The sequence below is a fragment of the Anabrus simplex genome, chromosome 2, assembly GCF_040414725.1.
Source record: "Anabrus simplex isolate iqAnaSimp1 chromosome 2, ASM4041472v1, whole genome shotgun sequence".
NCBI lineage: Eukaryota > Metazoa > Arthropoda > Insecta > Orthoptera > Tettigoniidae > Anabrus > Anabrus simplex.
Genome location: NC_090266.1, coordinates 131,779,195 through 131,801,387, shown reverse-complemented (window position 1 = coordinate 131,801,387; position 22,193 = coordinate 131,779,195). Strand labels below are relative to the sequence as shown.

General features: G+C 37.9%; 1 protein-coding gene across 1 annotated transcript in view; it reads left to right on the top strand.

The window, feature by feature from the left end:
- Window positions 1-22,193, top strand: part of LOC136863932 (adenosine deaminase-like protein) — a 384,258-nt gene that overhangs the window by 304,131 nt on the left and 57,934 nt on the right. Inside the window, exon 7 of the mRNA XM_067140373.2 lies at window positions 19,014-19,114. Coding sequence (XP_066996474.2) covers window positions 19,014-19,114 — 101 coding nt within the window. The remainder of the gene's footprint in view (window positions 1-19,013; window positions 19,115-22,193) is intronic.

Below are 22,193 nucleotides of genomic sequence, written 5' to 3'. Positions count from 1 at the left end.
GTATGATTTTCAGAGCTCTTAATTTTTCCTTTATCTCGTAAGAATTTTAAAAAGGAAATCAACACCATTTATACAATAGCCGAAGGTAATGGTTTCACTAAAGCTTTCTTGAACAAAATTCTTAATAAATTTAAAAGAAAAATAATCTTCCCCTAAAGAGAAATTCACCACATTTACCTTTAATAATAATAATAATAATAATAATAACATATATCCTATTTCAAACATCTTTAAAAAACACAAGTTAAAAGTAGCTTTCAAGACCGATCACACCAATGAAAAAACATATTTTAATTCTCATACTGTCAATAGCAACAAAAAATTCTCAAACTCTGGGATATACAAATTAAAATGCCAATCATGTTTTTCAACATATGTTGGACAAACAGGCTGTAGCTTCAATATAAGATACTCCTAACACCTCAATGCTCTGAAGTACAACCGCTACTCAGCCATGAGCGAACATTGTAGAGAGAAAAATCACAAATACACAAAAATAGACCAAGATTTAAAGATCTTACGCTATGAACAGAAAGGTCCCTTACTTAATATACTAGAGAATATTTAAATAGATATCAATCAGTATAACAATCCCATGCACAACTTAAATTAAATCAGTGAAAAGAAAAATATATTGCTGGAAACCTTTGTCCATGGTTCATGTTTGTGGGTTACTGTTATCACGTCCTAGTTTGTGAACCATGGGCAACGGCTGAGTGGCCTAGTAACTGGTCCTGAGAATTGGGATACCAGTTGGTATGGAATGGGAGTGGGCATCTCGGACATATTCTGAGTCATGGCCCTCCTTGTGCTCAGGTGGCTAGGACTATACAATTCACCGGTGGCCCATAACCCGTTGGAGGAGAGATCCTCACTTGGACTATGTGCAAGTAGGGTAGCATCCTGCTTCATGAATTTACCGAGCTCAGAACATTTTAATCAAGCCTCGGACCTATGGCAGTAACGGAGTCCCACTCCCATTTGACAGGCGAGCGACTCCTTGGAAACACCTTGGCGAACAAAGTGGAATTCGATGGGGAGCTATCAATATTAATGGGGCTTATGGAAGAAAAAAAGTAGAAATGGCTGAGTCAGCAAAGAGGATGCATCTGGATGTGCTAGGAGTAAGTGATATTCAGGTAAGGGGAGATAAGGAGGAAGAGATAGGAGATTATAAAGTGTACTTGACGGGTGTTAGAAAGGGAAGGGCAGAGTATGGGGTAGGGCTCTTTATCAGGAAACCATTGCACGCAACATAGTTTCTGTTAGGCATGTAAATGAGCGAAGGATGTGGATAGATTTGTCAGTTGGAGGAATTAGGGCTAGAATTGTCTCCGTGTATTCACCATGTAAGGGTGCAGATGAGGATGAAGTTGACAAGTTTTATGAAGCATTGAGTGACATCGTGGTCAGGGTCAACAGCAAGGATAGAATAGTGCTAATGGGCGATTTCAATGCGAGAGTTGGGAATAGAACTGAAGGATACGAAAGGGTGATTGGTAAATGTGAGGAAGATATGGAAGCTAATGGGAATGGGAAGCATTAGCTAGACTTCCGTGCCAATGTAGTATGTGTTTAGCACTTACGGATACATTCTTCAAGCATAAGGCTATTCACCGCTACACATGGGAGGCTAGGGGTACCAGATCCATAACAGACTATATCTTAACCGACTTTGAATTCAGGAAATCTGTTAGGATGTACGAGTTTTCCAGGGATTTTTCGGTGATACAGACCACTATCTGATCTGTAGTGAACTAAGTATCTCTGGGCCTAGGGCAGAGAAAGTGAAATCTGTCTGCAAACGAATAAGGGTAGAAAATCTCCAGGACAACAAAATTAGACAAAAGTACATGGATATGATTAGTGAGAAGTTTCAAACAGTACACAGTAAGCAGGTTCAGGATATAGAAAGTGAATGGGTGGCATACAGGGATGCTGTAGTAGAAACAGCAAGGGAATGCCTAGGAACAACTGTGTGTAAAGATGGGAAAAGGCGAACATCATGGTGGAATGATGAAGTGAGAGCAGCTTGGAAACGTAAAAAGAAGGCTTATCAGAAATGGCTCCAAACAAGGGAGAGGCAGACAGAGATTTGTACATAGATGAATGAAACAGAGCGAAACAAATAGTTCTTGAATCCAAAAAGAAGTCATGGGAAGATTTTGGTAACAACTTGGAAAGGCTAGGTCAAGTAGCAGGTAAACCTTTCTGGACAGTAATAAAAAATCTTAGGAAGGGAGGGGAAAAGAGAAATGAACAGTGTTTTGAGTAATTCAGATAAACTCATTAGATCCCAGAGAATCACTGGAGAGGTGGAGGGAATATTTTGAATATCTTCTCAATGTTAAAGGAAATCATCATGGTGGTGTTACGAACAGCCAAGCTCATGGGGAGGAGGAAAATGATGTTGGAGAAATTATGCTTGAGGAAGTGGAAAGGATGGTAAATGAACTCCATTGTCATAAGGCAGCAGGAATAGATGTAATTAGACCTGAAATGGTGAAGTATAGTGGGAAGGCAGGGATGAAATGGCTTCTTAGTGTCCCCTTCAAATTTGGGGATATTTAGAATATTTATGACAAGTTAACATTAAAAGTTTTATTGTCCGCCAGGAGCTGTATTTGTTATTTGGGAAACAGTGAGCGAGCTCCAAACCAGTTTTTTTTTGTCATCAGAGGGGCGATGTATTGATCCATCTTCGACTGAGTGCAAGGTTTTACAATGCTTAGTAAAGCTAAATGTTCCACCTATTCAATACGTTATCCATCGTATTCGTATCGTATCGTTATCGTATTGAATAGGTGGAACATTTAGCTTTACTAAGCACTGTAAAATCTTGAGTCAATACGGACAAAAATGAAGTTTTTAATACTAAATGAGTGCAAGGTAGATCACATGACGCGCCTGTGTTTCTAGCCTAGCACGCGCGGACGACCCGGGCTGCAAGCAAGCTTCGAGAACAGTCGTAGCCAATTATAAGAGACCCCGTGAATCAATGATCGTCTTCAAGAAATACACACCTCCCGAGCCAAGACTATAGAAAGCCATATTCAGTGTAAATCGTTCTCTACTCTACTCTGGTCTACTCTGCGCTACTCTGCTGTTCACCGTAACCACGTGGAAGGAGAACCTTGCCGTGCAAGCAGACATCCGTTCTGCCGAATTTAGTGAAGTTTATTAACAACTCTTACGGAGTGAATTCCAACATAGGAGATATAAGTTAAGTGTATTTCTCCAGGAGAATATTCAGTAATTCTGCGTTCGTGAGCATATCTTAATATTTGTCGTCTTAGTTACAGCCCACACTTCCGGAACGCGACGGAAGCCATCCCAGTGATCGCTGTATACATCAAGATGGATTACTCCTCTACAATGTGCATCTTAATTTCATCGTGGGACGTCTACTGCCGTGTCTCCATGATCTTCTAAGTATGTGAGGCGCTTCTGGACAGGGAAGGTGACTGACCGGGGAAATGCCGGAATGACTGACTGCAACCTGGGATCGAACCTGATCTAAAACTTGAGTACCATCTAAAAATTTATTTTCTTTCTCATCTTTGTAAAACTTGAGGATCTTTCTTCTTTAAATTGTAGCTCTATTAGTTCTTGTTATAGATAGAAATATTTCATGTTTCCATTTCTTGAGGTGTCATGGTAGTCGAGTTACATGTGTGTGACTGAAATTTGGATCCTATTAGTTTAGGTGTGTAGTCTGTCTTTGAGTGAGTTCCCATGCATATGAGTTAGATATATCTAAAAATCACTGACCACGCGATAAACTTTATTTATTTGCCTGTGATATTGGAATTAACCTGGATTGGAATTATGTGTAAAATTTGTGAGATAGGATTGAACCTAGTGACATTTTAAGATCACTTGTATTCTTTAGGATCGAGTCATCTGATTTCATGATATTTCATGAGGATTGATAGATATAATAATCACTTGAATAATAATAAAATCAAGTAAAGATCGGGTTAAAATGGAATTAAACGGTCGTGAGCTATAACTTATTCTAGATTCCTTATATGTGAGATTTAATGTGCTCAGTTCATGATGTGCCTGGAATACGGCTATCCTGCGGGATGTTAATTGAGTAATTTATTAATTGGAGAATTTAGTATTGGTGAATGACTTCTTGTTGTGTCTTTGGGAGCAGAATAATTTATTATAAGTGGAGCACATGTTGCATATATATTTCACGAATAGGGAGTAATAATAATGCGATTGAGGCTCACGAATGCGATGTTTGTGACTTGTAACCCATGTGATGGTGATGATTATGGAATCTTATTGGAATCTTCAAATAAAATTTAGGAAATTTAGATGAATCTCTATCGTTGTTTGAGGAATATTTCAACCCAAGTGATATCACGAATTTCGATCACAAGCCACTATTAAAGGAGTATTTTCATACACGAATTTATCTTCCGGAAACTATCGACGTGACCCTGCTTAAAAATAAAGAATAATTTTTTTTTATTTTTTATTTTTTTATTGCTATTTGCTTTACGTCGCACCGACACAGATAGGTCTTATGGCGACGATGGGACAGGGAAGGGCTAGGAGTGGGAAGGAAGCGGCCGTCGCCTTAATTAAGGTACAGCCCCAGCATTTGCCTGGTGTGAAAATGGGAAACCATGGAAAACCATTTTCAGGGCTGCCGACAGTGCGGTTCGAACCTACTATCTCCCGAATACTGGATACTGGCCGCACTTAAGCGACTGTAGCTATCGAGCTCGGTGAATAAATTTATAAGGGCAGGATTCGCTGTAAATAATGTATATAAAAAGTATGTGTTACCTTGTGTGTTTTTTGGTAAATATGAATATTTTCCATGTCTTTGATTGTTCAATGTGATTTGATCTGGTCGTGCATTTATGGCAATGGCACAGATTGTGTTCAATGTTGTTTACCACCATGACGATTTATTTTGGCGCACCTTAAGGAAAAGTTACATGAGATTAGTGTCGGGTAAGACTAGAATAGAATTTAATTTGTTGTTTATAAAGATTTAAGGGAAAGATTGTCTCGTTATTTTTCCGCAAAGGCAAACAATTTGTAAATTAATTTCCAATTAACTCACATGTGGATAAGAAATCTTCCAATACATTTATATTTAAATCACGAAATATTTTCAAATTAATTTGAAATTTTGAATGCTATGCAAATCTAAGAATTAAATGTTCACAAATGGCATAATCAATTTTGATTCTGTGATAATGAGTAATAGTAATTAATTGAAGAATAATCATTTAAAAATGTGAATTATAATTGCCATGAGAATTATTTAGTGAGATACACTAGTTAGAAAACACGATCGTGTAATGATAAAGTATAATATTACACAGACAAGGTTAGAGATTAATAATAATAATAATAATAATAATAATAATAATAATAATAATAATAATAATAATAATAATAATAATAATAATAATAATAATAAAATTTTGGAATTCATTTTGATTTTCACTAAAGCTTCCACTGGTGTTATTGATGAGTGGGATACATTTTAAAGACTGAGATTCATCAGAATTCAACTTTGACCACGTATTGAGATTAATAAAAATTCATGGAGCCTTTAGCAAATTTTTCTGTGATATAATAAGCGAGACAGTTGTCTACTAATTTTGTACAAACCTTTTTTAAAGTCTTTGGACTCTTTCAGTTAAATTTTTTAATTTTTAAAGGCAGTAAAGGCCTAATTTTGTTTGTTAATTTTTATTCCAGAACAGTAATGCTGGAGGACGAGAAGTACATTTGGTTAGAAAATGCTACTGGAGAATGAGATATTATGAAAGTTCGCTGTAAAAAATCCAGCAAGGATATTTTATGTTATAAATGCTTGTGTTAATAAATGTAAGAGTGTTGTTTTTAAAAATTTATTTTATTTTGCGTGGTCGTCAACCCCTGTACCCTTAAATGCCTCTAGAAAACGGAAAGCCAGGAACGAACGGTCCACCTCGGGATCTCTCGCTCACTGGCTGGGCTTAGCCAGGCAATATTGGGGGGCAATAGAGTAGTAAAATTAGCATGGAGTGTTGGTAAGGTACCTTCAGATTGGACAAAAGCAGTAATTGCACCTATCTATAAGCAAGGGAACAGGAAGGATTGCAACAACTATCGAGGTATCTAATTGATTAGTATAACAGGCAAAGTATTCACTGGCATCTTGGAAGGGAGGGTGCACAGTCGTTGAGAGGAAGTTGGATGAAAACCAGTGTGGTTTCAGACCACAGAGAAACTGTCAGGATCAGATTTTTAGTATGCGCCAGGTAATTGAAAAATGCTATGAGAGGATAGGCCGTTGTGTTTATGTTTCGTAGATCTAGAGAAAGCATATGACAGGGTACCAAGGGAAAAGATGTTCGCCATACTGGGGGACTATGGAATTAAAGGTAGATTATTAAAATCAGTCAAAGGCATTTATGTTGACAATTGGGCTTCAGTGATAATCGATGGTAGAATGAGTTTTTGGTTCAGGGTACTTACAGGGGTTAGACAAGGCTGTAATCTTTCACCTTTGCTGTTCGTAGTTTACATGGATCATCTGCTGAAAGGTATAAAATGGCAGGGAGGGATTCAGTTAGGTGGAAATGTAGTAAGCAGTCTGGCCTATGCTGACGACTTGGTCTTAATGGCAGATTGTGCCGAAAGCCTGCAGTCTAATATCTTGAAACTTGAAACTTGAAAATAGGTGCAATGAGTATGGTATGAAAATTACCTCTCGAAGACTAAATTGATGTCAACAGAATGGAATGTCGGATTGGTGATACAAAGCTAGAACAAGTCGATAATTTCAAGTATTTAGGTCGTGTGTTCTCCCAGGATGGTAATATGGTAAGTGAGATTGAATCAAGGTGTCATAAAGCTAATGCAGTGAACTCGCAGTTGCGATCAACAGTATTCTGTAAGAAGGAAGTGACCTCCCAGACGAAACTATCTTTACATTGGTCTGTTTTCAGACCAACTTTGCTTTACAGGAGTGAAAGCTGGGTGGACTCAGGATATCTTATTCATAAATTAGAAGTAACAGACATGAAAGCAGCAAAAATGATTGCTGGTACAACCAGGTGGGAACAATGGCAGGAGGATACTCGGTAATGAGGAGATAAAGGCTAATTTAGGAATGAACTCAATGGATGAAGCTGTACCCATAAACCGGCTTCAGTGGTGGGGTCATGTGAGGCGAATGGAGGAGGATAGGTTACCTAGGAGAATAATGGACTCTATTGTGGAGGGTAAGAGAAGTAGAGGTAGACCAAGACGATGATGGTTAGACTTGGTTTCTAACGATTTAAAGATAAGAGGTATTGAACCAAATGAGTTCACAACACTAGTTGCAAATCGAGGATTGTGGCGACGTTTATTAAATTCACAGAGGCTTGGAGACTGAATGCTGAAAGGCACAACAGGCTATAATGATTATGTATGTATATAACCTTTGTCCCGCTTATCTGTGAACAATTTATTAATAAAAATTAGTTTCACTACCGACATTCTAGAACAAGACCTGCCCTTCCTTCAAAACCCTCCTCCCATGACTCACCTCGTCCCTCTCCCTTTGCCCCCCCCCTCCATTCCCCCACTCAACTGCATCGGCACTGATACACGGTAAGCCACATACAAGCTTAATTGTCAGTGTGACTTGAGACTGACAAGGTCATTTCCATTCGAGACAACAACTTTTATTTACAAGTAAGTTAATTGAGTTTTATTTTCTTACATTATTTTTGCTATTTGCTTTATGTCGCACCGACACAGATATGTCTAATTCCCTCCATGGGAACTTAGATTTTTCCATACAGATATGTCTTACGGTGACGATGGGATAGGAAAGGCCTAGGAATTGGAAGGAAGCGGCCGTGGCCTTAATTAAGCTACAGCCCCGGCATTTTTCACACCAGGCCGATTCCTTCCACTTCCTAGACCTTTCCTATCCCATCGTCGCCATAAGACATATCAGTGTCAGTGTGACGTAAAAGCAAAAAAAAAAAAAAAAAAAAAATACCCACATAATTTTTGACTTGTTTTTCATCCACTCATAATTCCTTTTCTCATTACAGATGTTATACACGTTTTAATCCATGGTATTGATGGTCCCACTACGATGCCTAGCACAGTATTTTCATATTAACAGTCAGCAAGTTTTATTTGTCAATCAAGAACGACCCATCAGACTAGAGGACTTTGTACTTCAATATGTTTTACTTCATTAATCATGATCACTATCATTTCACTTCATCAAGATTTTTAATTTGTTTGTGTTACGTAGTAATCGTTCTGCTACTGAAGATGGCCTTGAGAATAGGCTGAAACATGTATAGACTTTGTTCCATCTAACAGATGAGTTGATTTGTATTGATAAGGGCATTTTATAAATACTTTTATTTGTAAATCATGCATCTATACATTAATTAATTAATTAATGAACGGAGTGTTATTATACACCATACTTCCAACGTGGGCTTTGATATTATGATAAACATTTATGAGGCTACATCACTGCTCATAAAACTCTGTAGTCACCCCCAAACCTAAACAAAGTGATGATAAATGAATACCGAGCTCAATAGCTGCAGTCGCATAAGTGCGACGAGAATCCAGTATTCGGGAGATATTGGGTTTGAACCCCACTGTCGTCAGTCCTGAAGATAGTTTTCCATTTTCACACCAGGCAAACACTAGGACTGTACCTCAATTAAGGCCACGGCCACTTCCTTCCCACTCCTACCCCTTTCCTATCACATCGTCGCCAAAGGCCTATCTGTGTCGGTGTGATGTAAAACCAATTGTAAAAAAAAAAGATAAATGAATATTCATGCAGTCGTTCAATAAACTGTATCATTAATTCAAAAACACTGTTAACACAAACACAGAGAAAACCCCATGGAATAACAAGTAGGATGAAATTAAACCCGTAACTAACAGTGAAATAATTCTACGGGCCTGCTCCCAATTCTATGCAAACTCAAGCACCAACGGCTCATTTTATCATTAACTATATTATTATTTACAAAATTTATACATTGTGCTCTGTGGTAATCTCATTCTTAAATAAAAGAAGGGGATCAATTTATCAACCATCTGCATTTAGTGTTGTCACCCAGGTGGCGGATTAACCTATTCTAATCCCATACTCTTCATCCTATAAATATATATTTGCCCCAATTTGTCGTCTTGAATTCCAATTATATCTTCACATTATGATATTTCCTACCTTCAAAAGCTCCAGTCAAGCTTATGTGCTTCTAATGTCACGCCATCTCTTCACTGACAGCTTGGAACATACCATTTAGTTCGGAAACTTGTCTCCTTACTTCCAAGTCAAGCCCAAAGTTTACAACATTTTCATAACATTACTCCATTGTTGGTTATCACTGAGAATAAATCATACTTCTTTCCTCTGGATTTTTCCCTGCTTACGTATCCAGTAGTCCTTGTGTGGGGTCCCATACACTGGAACCACACTCTAATTGGGATCTTACCAGAGCCTTGTACACTCTCTCCTTTACACCCTTATTACAACCTCCAGATACTTTCATAACCATGTGAAGAGATCTCTAACCTTTCTTTAAAACCTTGTTAATGTGATTATCCGAATGAAGATAATTCCTTGTAACAATACATCAGTACTTACAGTGATCCCCATGGCGTAGTATCACCCCATCAACACAGTAATTAAAACTGAGAGGACTTTTTCTCTTGGTGAATCATACAACTTGACTCTGCATTCCTTTTACTATCATACAATTGTTTGTTGTCCATCTTGCAACATTGTGTAGGTTTTTTTATACTTGCTCGTAATCCTGTAACTTAATTACTACTCTATACACTACAACATCATCTGCCCTACCTGTAATTCCAGTTCTTTACTCATATCATTTCTATATACAAGGAAACATAGAGGTCCAATAATACTGCCCTGCAGGACCCCCCGCCCCCCGTCTTAATCGTTTCACCTACTCTAATTCTCTTTCTATATTATAGAAATTTAGCCATCCATTCTACCACGCTTTTGTCTAGTCCAATAGCCCTCATTTTCATCAGTAGTTTCCCATGATCTACTCTATCAAAAACCTTAAATACGTCAATAGGATACAGTCCATTTGACCTCCTGAACCTGAAATATCTGCTATATCTTGCTAGAATCCTACAAGTTGAGCTTCACTGGAAGAAAATTTCCTAAGGTCAAACTGCATTTTATCAAACCAGTTAGTAATTTTGCAAACATGTCCAATATAATCAGATAAAATGCTTTCCCAGAGCTTGCAAACAACACATATCAAGCTGACTGGCCTTTAATTATGCGCTGTATGTTTGTCACCCTTTCCCTTGCACACTGGGGCTACTATTGCAACTCTGCATTAATTTGGTATTACTCTTACATGCCAACAGTAATAAATAAGTATTTCAAATATGGCACTAGATCACTCCCCATAGCCTTTAATATATCCCCAGAAATGTTATTAATACCAGCTGCTTTTCTGACTTTCAACTTTTATATCTTTTTGTAAATGTCTTAATTATCATACATAAATTTCAGTGATTTGCTGGCAACCAGGAACGAGTTAGCTGAAAATGTATAATGTCCAATAAAGGACCATCTATATTAGTAGTATAAATTTACTCATTCGGAACAAATATTTCAGGTTCCCTATGGGAATCAACATCTCTATCATAAGTGGTATGTTCCGAGCTGTCAGCAGAGAGGTGGCGTGGAATGACATTAGTAGATGAATAAGTTTGAGTGGTGTCTTTAAAAGTAGGAAAGATCACAATATGAAGATAAAGTTGGAATTCAAGAGGACAAACTGGGGCAAATATTTGTTTATAGGAAGGGGAGTTGGAGATTGGAATAACTTTCCAAGGTATGTTCAATAAATTTCCAATTTCTTTGCAATCATTTAAGAAAAGGCTAGGAAAACAACAGATAGGAAATCTATCACCTGGGCAACTGCCCTAAATGCAGATCAGTACAGATTCGATTCAAATATGGAATGAAATATCAAATTACTGTTCAAAAGAAATCAAGCAAATTTTGTTTTCTTCTTGAGCTTCTTGACTGCGCTGTTTACAAGTAACTTTATGCTTACTGTGATTGCGGCAAACATTTCATTGACATAGATCACATGTAGCAGCAGTGCCATATTTTTGTGCGTTCCACAGTTGAAGCTGATTTTCTTTTGTGATGTACATGTCATAGTCTTCTTGGTTTCACAATACTTATGTAGAAACAAGTTGAGTTCTTTCTCAGAGATTTTCCTCCATCAGACACATTCCTAAATCAGTGAGGTATTTCCTTCTCACACAATCCTTTGATAGGTTCATCTTCTACGAGTTTATCACTGCAATATCAAGTTCACAGAGAAACACTATGAGTGGCCAGTGCTTTGTTTTTCCTGCTTTTGTATATGTAGAACACATCTGATTAACAGTAACTTTGCCACCCATGGTCCCATTATAGTCAACAATAACGAATGGTTTATTAGTTGTTGGGTCTATTTCATGTGTGTGTTTAGTCTATAAAAGGAGGACAACTGTCTTACTTTTTGTCACATAGGACGTTAGTATCATTTCTGGTTGGAATCCAGACATGCTAGACTCAACCTGACATTGTTTGTCCAGTAGAAATTCAGGTGGTTTTTCTTAATAAGCAACATACGCCAACACTTGCTCCAATAAGTATCTGGCCAATGGAATGTTACTATAATAATTATCAGTGGAAACACTCCTGTGTGAATTCTTTATTGGGTCATTTAGCCATTTTACGATGTCCAGTGTTTTGGAACAACTGCAAGGACCTTCATCTTGTTCGCCACAGTACAGTTCCAAATTGAACATGTAAGATGTCCTATTGTCACACAGAATGTAGAATTTGAGCCCATATTTCGCTGGTTTTTGATCATGTATAGTACTGGATAAATTCATAAAGGCCACAAAAAGCTACAACATCTCGTCAATTGTTACAAATTCTCAAAAATAGGAAGTGCCTGGAGCTAAAATTTGCTCTCAGGTGTATCATTCCAATACCATTTTGTGTCCAATGTTCTCAGGTATCAGCACAGTTACCTTTTTTATTTGCAGTAGGAAATTATTCCCCCGAAAGTGCCATGATCTTGGTACATGTATTACACTTGTAGTCCATACTTCGTGATTTCACATTCTTTGACTGACATTTGGCAACGTAAATGTCAGTGGCGAAACTATTAGTTAATGAATGGGTAGGCAGGAAATCTTACCTTAAAGTTCCTTGTTGAGTAGTTCCAAATGTCGAGTTTTCTTGTTTGCAAAATGGTCAGTTACACGGTTCTTCAATACTTGATCTCTTATCAATTCCTTCACAAGATTTTCCTCGATAAAAATGGCACTAAGACTTTGAGTTTTTCATTGTTCATTGTATTAAGCAAGTATGTTTTATCCTCTTTAGAGTGCTCATACTCCTTTCATAGGAAACCATAGTCACAGGAAATGTGTATATTAAACGAATCAATTTTGACACTTCCACATACACTGGTTTGAGGTCATTGAGGACAATATAATGTAAAAGATTTTGAGGTGATAAATGTTTTTCTTTATCAGAATAAATGTTAATCAATTCATTTTCCAATTTTTCTCTATTAAAAATGGGTAAATGTTCATAACACTGTTCAGTTTAATAGCAGGGAAGCTCTCTTTGTAAACTATGAAGTGAGTTCGATCCAACAACTCAATAAAGTGGATACTTAAAAAATCGCCAAACTGTATTTCCATTTTCATAATTAAGTTGTCAAGAACTTAATATATTAACATTTTGAGCGTTTGAAATGTCCTGTCACCTACATTTATCTCACTATTTATTTGGCGACATGTTTCAACGCTAGAGGATACCGTGTTTTCTGATCGCATGTCCTTGAGGATACCAGTGTTTTTTCTAATTTCAGTATTGCATAGAATTACATCAGATGTGGTTTTATGTTGTGGTTTTACATTGCAGTAGAGCAAGGAGATGGTCTGTATAAAAATTATCTATAGAGACAGAGCAAATAAATGAATTGGACCTTTTTGAGTATGTTAAGTACGACTCACTGACCCAACCCTCATCATTCTCTGCAATGTCTTTTAAAAGCAGCCTTAGATCATCATAGTGTGAAAACATCGTGTGGACTGCTCTGGAAGGAAATCTCCAACGGGTAGTACATGCTTGTGAAAGTCTGAATCCTTTGGATTCCAGAATATGAGCTCTTTTTGAGGATCTACTAAAAATGAATGAAACGCTGTCAGATTAAGAATGAAGAGTCTGACTGCTTTTATTGTTTTGGTGCAATGGAGACGGACAAGGTTTAACTTGTAAGCATAACAGTGTAGAATATTGCCCTTGGGCAAACTTGTAAAATGTGATGCTGAAAACTCCAATTTCCTGCCATTGTGGAGCACCCATCATATACATACTTTAGCAGAATATCAACAGTTAATTCAGATAAGCCTGATGCAGTCTTATCAATTGAAATATCATAAAAGCCTATGAATCTTTCTAAGAGACCCTATTTTAAGCAGAACGGGACTTGCGGTCTATTTGATACATCTAAGGCCTCATCTGCCTGAATACCAATGAAATCACAAGAATCTAACTCTGCTTTGATTGTCTCCTGACCTGGCAGATAATTAATTCATTCTGTATTTCGCTTGATGTGCCTTTAAATCTCGATGTGGACTGGAGATGATCTCGAATATACTGTTCCTGTTTTGAAAGAAAATCTAACAACTCTAGGTAATTGCCCCTTCAAAATGACCTTGAAATCCAAGCCCAAGAAAACACACAATGTCAACAAGTCTCTCAACAACAAGCCAATTTTGTTTCACGACTTCATTATGTTTAACGGCTTGAATTTTTGCACCTTCAGATAGAGAATGTTCTATCCCCGTGCCCCAGTAAACAGAATCTCTCTTCATTCTGAATATGTATATTTGAATTTTGATGGTTCTCTGCTTTTCTTAGAAAGTCTTCTTTTACCAATTACCCCATTTAAAGTTCATTCCTTTCCACCACCAAACAAAACACACATAGGCCTATAATAAAAATGTTTCTTGCTTTTAGTACGAGCAGTTAATCACGAATATCGTGTATACCAAGAGAATTGAAATGTTCTCACAACTTTACCATCAAAATGCTTAATACCTAAATTAGGCATACATCTTTTGTTTTTGGCTTCACACTTCTCTTCGTAGGTCCAAGAAGAGAATGGTTTACATTGTAAGAAGACTCGTAAAGTTCCAGAAGGGGTCTTCTTCACTCATTATTTGAACGTGAGTTTCAAGCGAATTATGTCAGTGTTGTTTTACACAACTAACAAATTACGAATTTTAATTGGTTGTTTCCATGTCCAAATTGTCGCAAATAATGTCAATAATGCACTGATCGCCGACTAATTCATAAGAATAGCACACAATTAACAATACGGTACTTCGCGCTGGGAGTTTCTACACACTCAAATAGCAGAGGCGGCTTGCCTCACTGGGGTCTAAACCTAGCGGAGAGAGGGCGGTAACATAACTTCCCTGATGGAACGCAAACAAAAGAAAAAGTCCTGAATGAGTCAAGTTACGTCCTGCCTCCCTGTCAGAATAAGTAGTCTGCTGTCGCCATCCAGCGGGCAATCAGGGAAGCACATCATCCGCTGTCATCGTGCAGCACATATCAAATAGAGATTATTGTAGTTTGAGCACAATAACAACAGCTGATAAATTTGTTACGATATTTATATTTAATCATATTTCCTAGGGTAGGCATTGCCTCAAATGACTCCAAGTAGTTTCGCCACTGATAAATGCCTCTGTGGATCCGTGGTAGTGTGTCGGCCTCCGGATCCCAAGATAGCGGGTTCAAACCCGGCAGAGGTAGTCGGATTTTTGAAGGGCGGAAAAAAGTCCATTCGATACTCCATGCCGTACGATGTCGGCATGTAAAAGATCTCTGGTGATACATTTGGTATTTACCCGTCAAAATTCATTAAATCTCAGCCATAGACGCCCAAGAGAGATCCGGTTTACTCTGTCTGCCATCTAGAGTGCCTAGAGTAAAACGGAACGTCAAAATTGACAAGCAGACAGCCAGATGGGGTCAAATCGAAATGTCTGCACACAGTAGCTGAGGCCATACAATTATTATTATTATTATTATTATTATTATTATTATTATTATTATTATTATTATTATTATTACTGGTAAATGTTAGTATATCGCATGAAATCATCAATCATTTCAATGGAAATAATTAGTAAGAAGCATTTAATCAGTGCTGGAGTATTTCATGCTCTTGCATTTGGCCCAGGAAATATCTTCATGATATTTTTCGTATGGTTTCACGACATTGTTTGAATGGGTTCTAGAAATAATCAGAACTACAATAGTACTTTTTCCAAATCATTTTACCATCTCTACCAATATAAAATATGAAATTGTTGCACTCCGTATCCTCTTCCATTGGAGTATCATCCGTAATAAATTTCGCCAAGTCACTAGAATGATTGTCATCCACCACACCTTTTGCTTCAAAATCAATGTAACTTTTGAAATCACAGTCCTTGTCTTCTTTGTCTTGCTCCAAAAGTTCCATGAGACACTGTCGGATCGCAAGATATCAACTTCATGTTATCCATATTGACTGACAGCTGTTATATAAAATTGATTAACTTTCAAAAGTATCCTCCTCTTCAATGCAACATAATATCATTGCACATACAATCTATACATGTTTTGTGCCTATGCTTTAGGCCATCTCAAGTAAAAACAATTGAATAAAATACTGAAGCATGATCAGAACATTTTGTAACTAAATGAAAATATTAAAATTATGTTGAGAAATGACTATTAATATGACAAAATAAGTGCAAGCAAAATGTCCATGTCTTGAATGCTGAAAACTGTTTATCAGTCAAACACTACTTATAAGTACTTATAATACTTTATACCTATGATGTATACCTACATAATGAAATATCCACCTCCATTAGTTACTAAAATTAGCAGAAATAATGTATGATACTCCTTGAAACTATAAACATAAGCACAAAAATATACTTACATTTCTGTGTACGTTGCAGAGTTAGGACGACTCTTAACAAGCTCAGCGGCAGACACTTTCTGCACAGCTGTTTCCACGCTGAACTGTAGAAATGCAAAACACACCTCACTAATGCTACCTGATGCTTAACAGAGTAGGCAAAGATTAGCAATGCACTTAATCGGGCTGGGTGCAGATTAACAAATAATACAACTGAATCATTGAAAAGTGCGGTCCGAACACTGCCTACATGCATGCTCCTTGGTTAAGGCCGTGGTCACTTTCTTCCCGGTACTAACATTCTCCTATACCATCATTGTCATAAGATCTGTCTGTCTGAGTCAATGCGACGTGTAAAATCAGTAGCAAAGAAAATTATTGCTTGAAGAAGCTATAAAAAGAACCCTCCTGCAACCATTTTTGAATTATGTGAACAGAGGTTTTGAGCAACACATCTTCAGAGAGTTGTTCGAGAAGCTATGTAAGCGTTAAGGGTTCTCCTTGAAGATCATATAGATGTTGATTCCCATAGGGAATCTGTCCAGGCAGGCATCAATTTTCGAAAATGAGACAAAGCCTCTCACAGTACTGGCACTGCCAGTGGCTTCATGTAGCCTATGCAGTGGCCTCCATGGCATGCACTAGCTATGCATTTTAGGTAGGTGTGCTATTTACCAACTGATGAACCCAAATTAGCATACTGGAGCGAAACGTTGGCAACCAAGAATGAGTCGGCAGGAAAATTGACAATGTCCAATATCGGACCAATTATATTGGTATTATTCTCCTTGAAGCACAGTGGAAAACATATTTTTTTTAAAGTACTGTTGCCTAAAAACAATGGGAAGTTGGTGGGTGATACTTCCAGGTATCACTTTATCACTGTACTGAAAAATTAGGTGAATTCAATTAAAAATTAGGAATTTAAAAAATAATATTCCCTTTGCTGCAGTCAGATTGCAATGTAAATTAGAAATTTTCACTATTCAGCTTTGAAGAAGTTAGATCCACAAATCAATTCATATTTTGTTCATATTTTCATCTATTATTTAAATTTAATTTTTGATCGGTTTCACCTCACAAGGTGGGAAGAACCCGATCACTAACCTATTTTGCATATAAGGTTGGAATCAGTTCACTAATGTATGAATCCAATCACTATTTAAGAGTTTAAAAGGATATGTTAAATATTTACAATAATGTATCAAATTTTATTACAGTCTTAATTTGTAAAAATAGTACAATACATTTAACTCAAACAGTACTTCTATACATAACATATGAACTACGAATTGATTCCCAAACAAATCTTAGTTACACAAGTTCCAAGTGTCAACATTAAGGATGATTTGCTCATTATCATAATCGTTTATGGCATTAAATATATACCACACCTTCTACCTCCACAGAACCTAACCGTGATGTAGAGGAGCATGAGGTAAATGAAAATAAAGGAGGAGAAAAAAGTGTGCGCATTAAAAGTATATGATTTCACCACCATAAAATTTCCCATGAAAAGAGAGTTATTATTTTTAATAAAATGTGCACATACTGTGCAAGTATATTATTAAAGTTTTAATTTTTGATAAATTGGATTACTGGTTTATCTCTTTTTTGACACTTGAGTATGTGGTATTCCCCTTAGAAAAAGAGGAGAGACAGTTCAGATACACATCCTGGGTCAGGTTGGTGGTGCCCATTCGTCTAGCAGAATTTAAAGTGGTAGTCATGCACCGCCAGAGCATTCACAAAATCCTGGAGCTCTTGATTTGCATCTGTCCAAGATCAGTTCATCAATGGTATCTGTTGAATAGAATTTTAGCCATATATTCGTATGTTTTTCCTGTCTTTCTGTAGCAGTCTCGTCCAGCAAAATGTAGCTGGCAGGTCAAATTTTAATTGTAAATCTTTAGTTAGGAATGTCTCCACAATAAAGAGCTTTAGATATTTTTATTTTGTTGGCACCGTTGAAGGTGATACATATCTAATGACATTTTTGAAAAAAGAAGTTGTTGTAATATTTACTTTTGTCTTTTTGGAAAATAAACATGCACCTGAGGCAGGAAAACTTACAAATTGGTGAAAAGGTTGTGCTAAAATATTTATTTTTGAATTCATCTCAGAATCTTCTTATAAACTCCCATTATCTGTTTCACCCTGAAAAATTGCAATATTATAATTAGATATGGCTAGTGTGAAAATGGTGTTAACTATGGACATGAAAATGAAGAGTAGTAATTTATATGTACATGTGAGAGCAAAAAATCATAACCTAACAATTCTGGAACTGAGGTACTTTTTGCCAACGGAAGTTATTTGACTGATATCTTTGCTTCACGGGTGAGGCACACATTACAAATATCTACTGCCAGGCTGAGTGGCTTAGACAGTTGAGATGCTGGCCTTCTGCTCCCATCTTGGCTGGTTTGATTGTGGCTCAGTCCGGTAGTAATTGAAGGTACTCAGATATGTCAGCCTCGTGTCATTAGATTTACTGGGATGGAAAGGAACTCCTGCAGGACAAAATTCCAGCACCTCGGCATCTCTGTAAACCGTCAAAGTAGTTAATGGGATGTAATAACAATAACAGTATTATTATTAGAAACATCTACTGACAATGCCAATTATTGATACTGGGTGCTACAACTTAACATTATTGTAGACCAGTTTGTCTAGAACTCAAAACAGTGATCATATATGGGACTACTGTTACGGTACTGCGCCAACATTTCCTGTCGTTGAAAAATAGGTAAATGGTCGGATTCTCACCACCTGATTGGAATCCCTCCATTTTATGGTACTAGTTGTTCTGTTCAAGTCTAATAAGGCTTTGTTATAAAAGCAATATTCAGTACTATTTATTTTGGTAATACTGTATGACAGAATGGTTCCACTGATTGTGGAATAAATTACTGATATATTACTTCATGAGAATATTCATTATTTTGTATTTCCTTTCACCAGAAATATGCCTGACATCCAACGTGAGGTGCAAAACTGTACCTAGTTATGCAGCACATCATTTAGAGCGTGTAATTGCCAGCAAACACCCCATGACATTAGCAGTAAGTAATGTTTATCATAAATGGCACTTATAAAGTACGGTGTAGAACAGTGATTTCATTTTTGGTGGTATGTTGATTGAAAGTTATTTTGTGTTGTGGACCACACCATCTCCTATTTGTACCCTCTAATGACTTGCAAAGTGACTGTGATTTTATACTTTATGCCCTATGGTGATAGATTTGTGATGTAGAAATACCTCTCTTCTGTGAATTTTGTCTCAATCCCAATATCTTCCCCAGATATGATGTACTGAGGGGCCTCTTAGTGAGATCTTGGAATTTTATTCCTCCGGCAGGCACAGTGTTGTAAAATATAATACATGCATCTTGAATGGAATTTCCACATCACAAAAATGCATTCAGACACAATTGGCATTCAGCCTTCTACGAACACACATACAGCAACTCCCATTATTACCGAGCTCGATAGCTTCAGTCGCTTAAGTGCAGCCAGTATCTAGTATTCGGGAGATAGTAGGTTCGAACCCCACTGTCGGCAGCCCTGAAAATGGTTTTCCGTGGTTTCCTATTTTCACACCAGGCAAATGCTGGGGCTGTACCTTAATTAAGGCCACGGCCGCTTCCTTCCCACTCCTAGCCCTTTCCTGTCCCAACGTCGCCATAAGACCTATCTGTGTCGGTGCGACGTAAAGCAACTAGCAACAAAAAAAAAAAAACTCCCACTATTTCACAATCTTTAGTTTTTATTAATTCACTAGTACACAATGAGACATTCTAAAATTATTTTCCTATAAACAGTTTCAAAGTACAAACAAATCAAGTATACTAGGCTTAAACCACATTTCCACTGAGAACTAGTGATGTCATTGGTGCATGACAAGCAGAAATTACAGGTGAGACCAACGACCTGACCTGACACCAACAGTCGCATGATGCAGTCCAGACTTGACAACTGGACAGGAGAGAACGTACAGTAGGTAAGTTCAAAAAACATTTCCTTACTTATTAAGGCATTGAACACAGAATGTTTTTTTGCAAGTTGCTTTACGTCGCACTGACACAGATAGGTCTTATGGCGACGATGGGCAGGAAGGGGCTAGGAGTGGGAAGGAAGCGGCCGTGGCCTTAATTAAGGTTCAGCCCCAGCATTTGCCTGGGAACACAGAGTTTTAACACAAACTGTTTTCATACAGTTGTTCATGATAATCACCCATTTCCTAGTCAATCATCATCATCATCATCAGCCGGGCCAAGTGGCTCAGACGGTTGAGGCGCTAGCCTTCTGACCCCAACTTGGCAGTTTCGATCCTGGCTCAGTCCGGTAGTATTTGCAGGTGCTCAGATACGTCTGCCTCGTGTCAGTAAATTTACTGGCACTTAAAAGAACTCCTCTATCGGCAGCCCTGAAGATGGTTTTCCGTGGTTTCCCATTTTCACACCAGGCAAATGCTGGGGCTGTACCTTAATTAAGGCCACGGCCGCTTCCTTCCAACTCCTAGGCCTTTCCTATCCCATCGTCGCCATAAGACCTATCTGTGTCGGTGCGACGTAAAGCCCCTAGCAAAAAAAAAAAAAGAACTCCTGAAGGACAAAATTTTGGCACCTCTGCTTCTCCGAAAACCATCATAGTAATAGTAATGTTTTATTTATCCTGGCAAAGTTAGGGATGTACTCCCTTTCTTACACTTAACCGGTCTTAACCTAGAACACTTAACAATAACAACTGATGACAATAATATGATAATATTAACAATAGTAGTTAGTGGGACGTAAAACAGCATCATCATCGGTTTACTGTTTCAGTTACCCGGGTACTGTTGCTAAGCTTCTTCCACTCCCTTCTGTTCATAAATGTCCTTTTTTCCATGACATCAGCCATTCAGTCTTGACCATATCTGTCCAGCAAGTTGTAGAGTCATCCAAACCGGCGTTTTCCCTCTACCTCTCTTCCAAGTGCACTCGGGCTGTTCTTGTGGGTTTCATCCTCATCACATGTCAGAACCATCATAATCTGAATGTATCAATTCTCTCTAGTAGAGATGTCTTAATCCCAGCATCCTGCCTCACCTCCTTAGTTCTTAACTTGTCCATCCTGGTCTCCTGGATAGCAGACCTCTGGGAAATGCCTAATTCTTACAGCCTTGACGAGTGTCTCTTTGGAAGGGTTGAAGTGAACATTGCTAGTTTTGCTTTCTTTGGAATCCTAGCATCCCTAAGAAGGGCCCCGACTTGTTGGTTTTGTACCCTGTTAGTGATCTCTCTTGTGGCAAAGATGTCTCTGGATACTACAGTATACTGCTAAGGTAGGGAAAACTGTTCACACTCTCCAACTGGTAGACTGTTAGTTTGATGCTTGCTGCTCTGCCATCTCTGTTCACTGCCACCACCACCATGTTAGTTTTGCTGATCATGATATTGAACTCCTGAAACTTGGACTCATATGTGGCGAGTTTTGCCTGCACCTCATCTTCTGTTTCTGTCCAGATTGTAACCATTTGCAATCTATAGAAAATATGAAATGAATTAACGGTGAGTGATATAAGTATAAATACCAAGACAATGGGCGCCACCTGTAAAACAATTACAGGAATATATAACTATGTAGAGCAATGAGTAACTCCCTCTCCCAAGGCGACGGTCATCAGGCTGACGAAGCTCCAGACTCACTTTATAACCTTACCTGTTTACCCCTGAAATTAGATGTAGGTAGCATGCCAGGTTCATCCTCACTCCACTGATAAAAAGATTTACTGCAAGTTTGATACCAGGACTTTACTCCCAAAATAATGTAACGGGTTGGCGGGGTAGATAAATAAATGAGTACAGCACCTGGTAGCAACCTATTTCTAAGATTTATTAACTAAGCACTACCACTACAGATTTACACACACACAGAGACGATAGCCGAGCTTACAAGTTACACAAGTACACTTACACACTTACGGTTCGCGCGCTCTCTCTCTTTAGTTTCTCTTGGGTTCCATCTACAATGACGCACACATAGTCATCGATTATTTACAGTACACTCTCTCAGCCACTCAGTCAAACTCGTTAGCGCTGTCACGGTTCACAGCCTACACGTCAGCCTCACAGGTCGGGATAGTATCCACTGTTCACT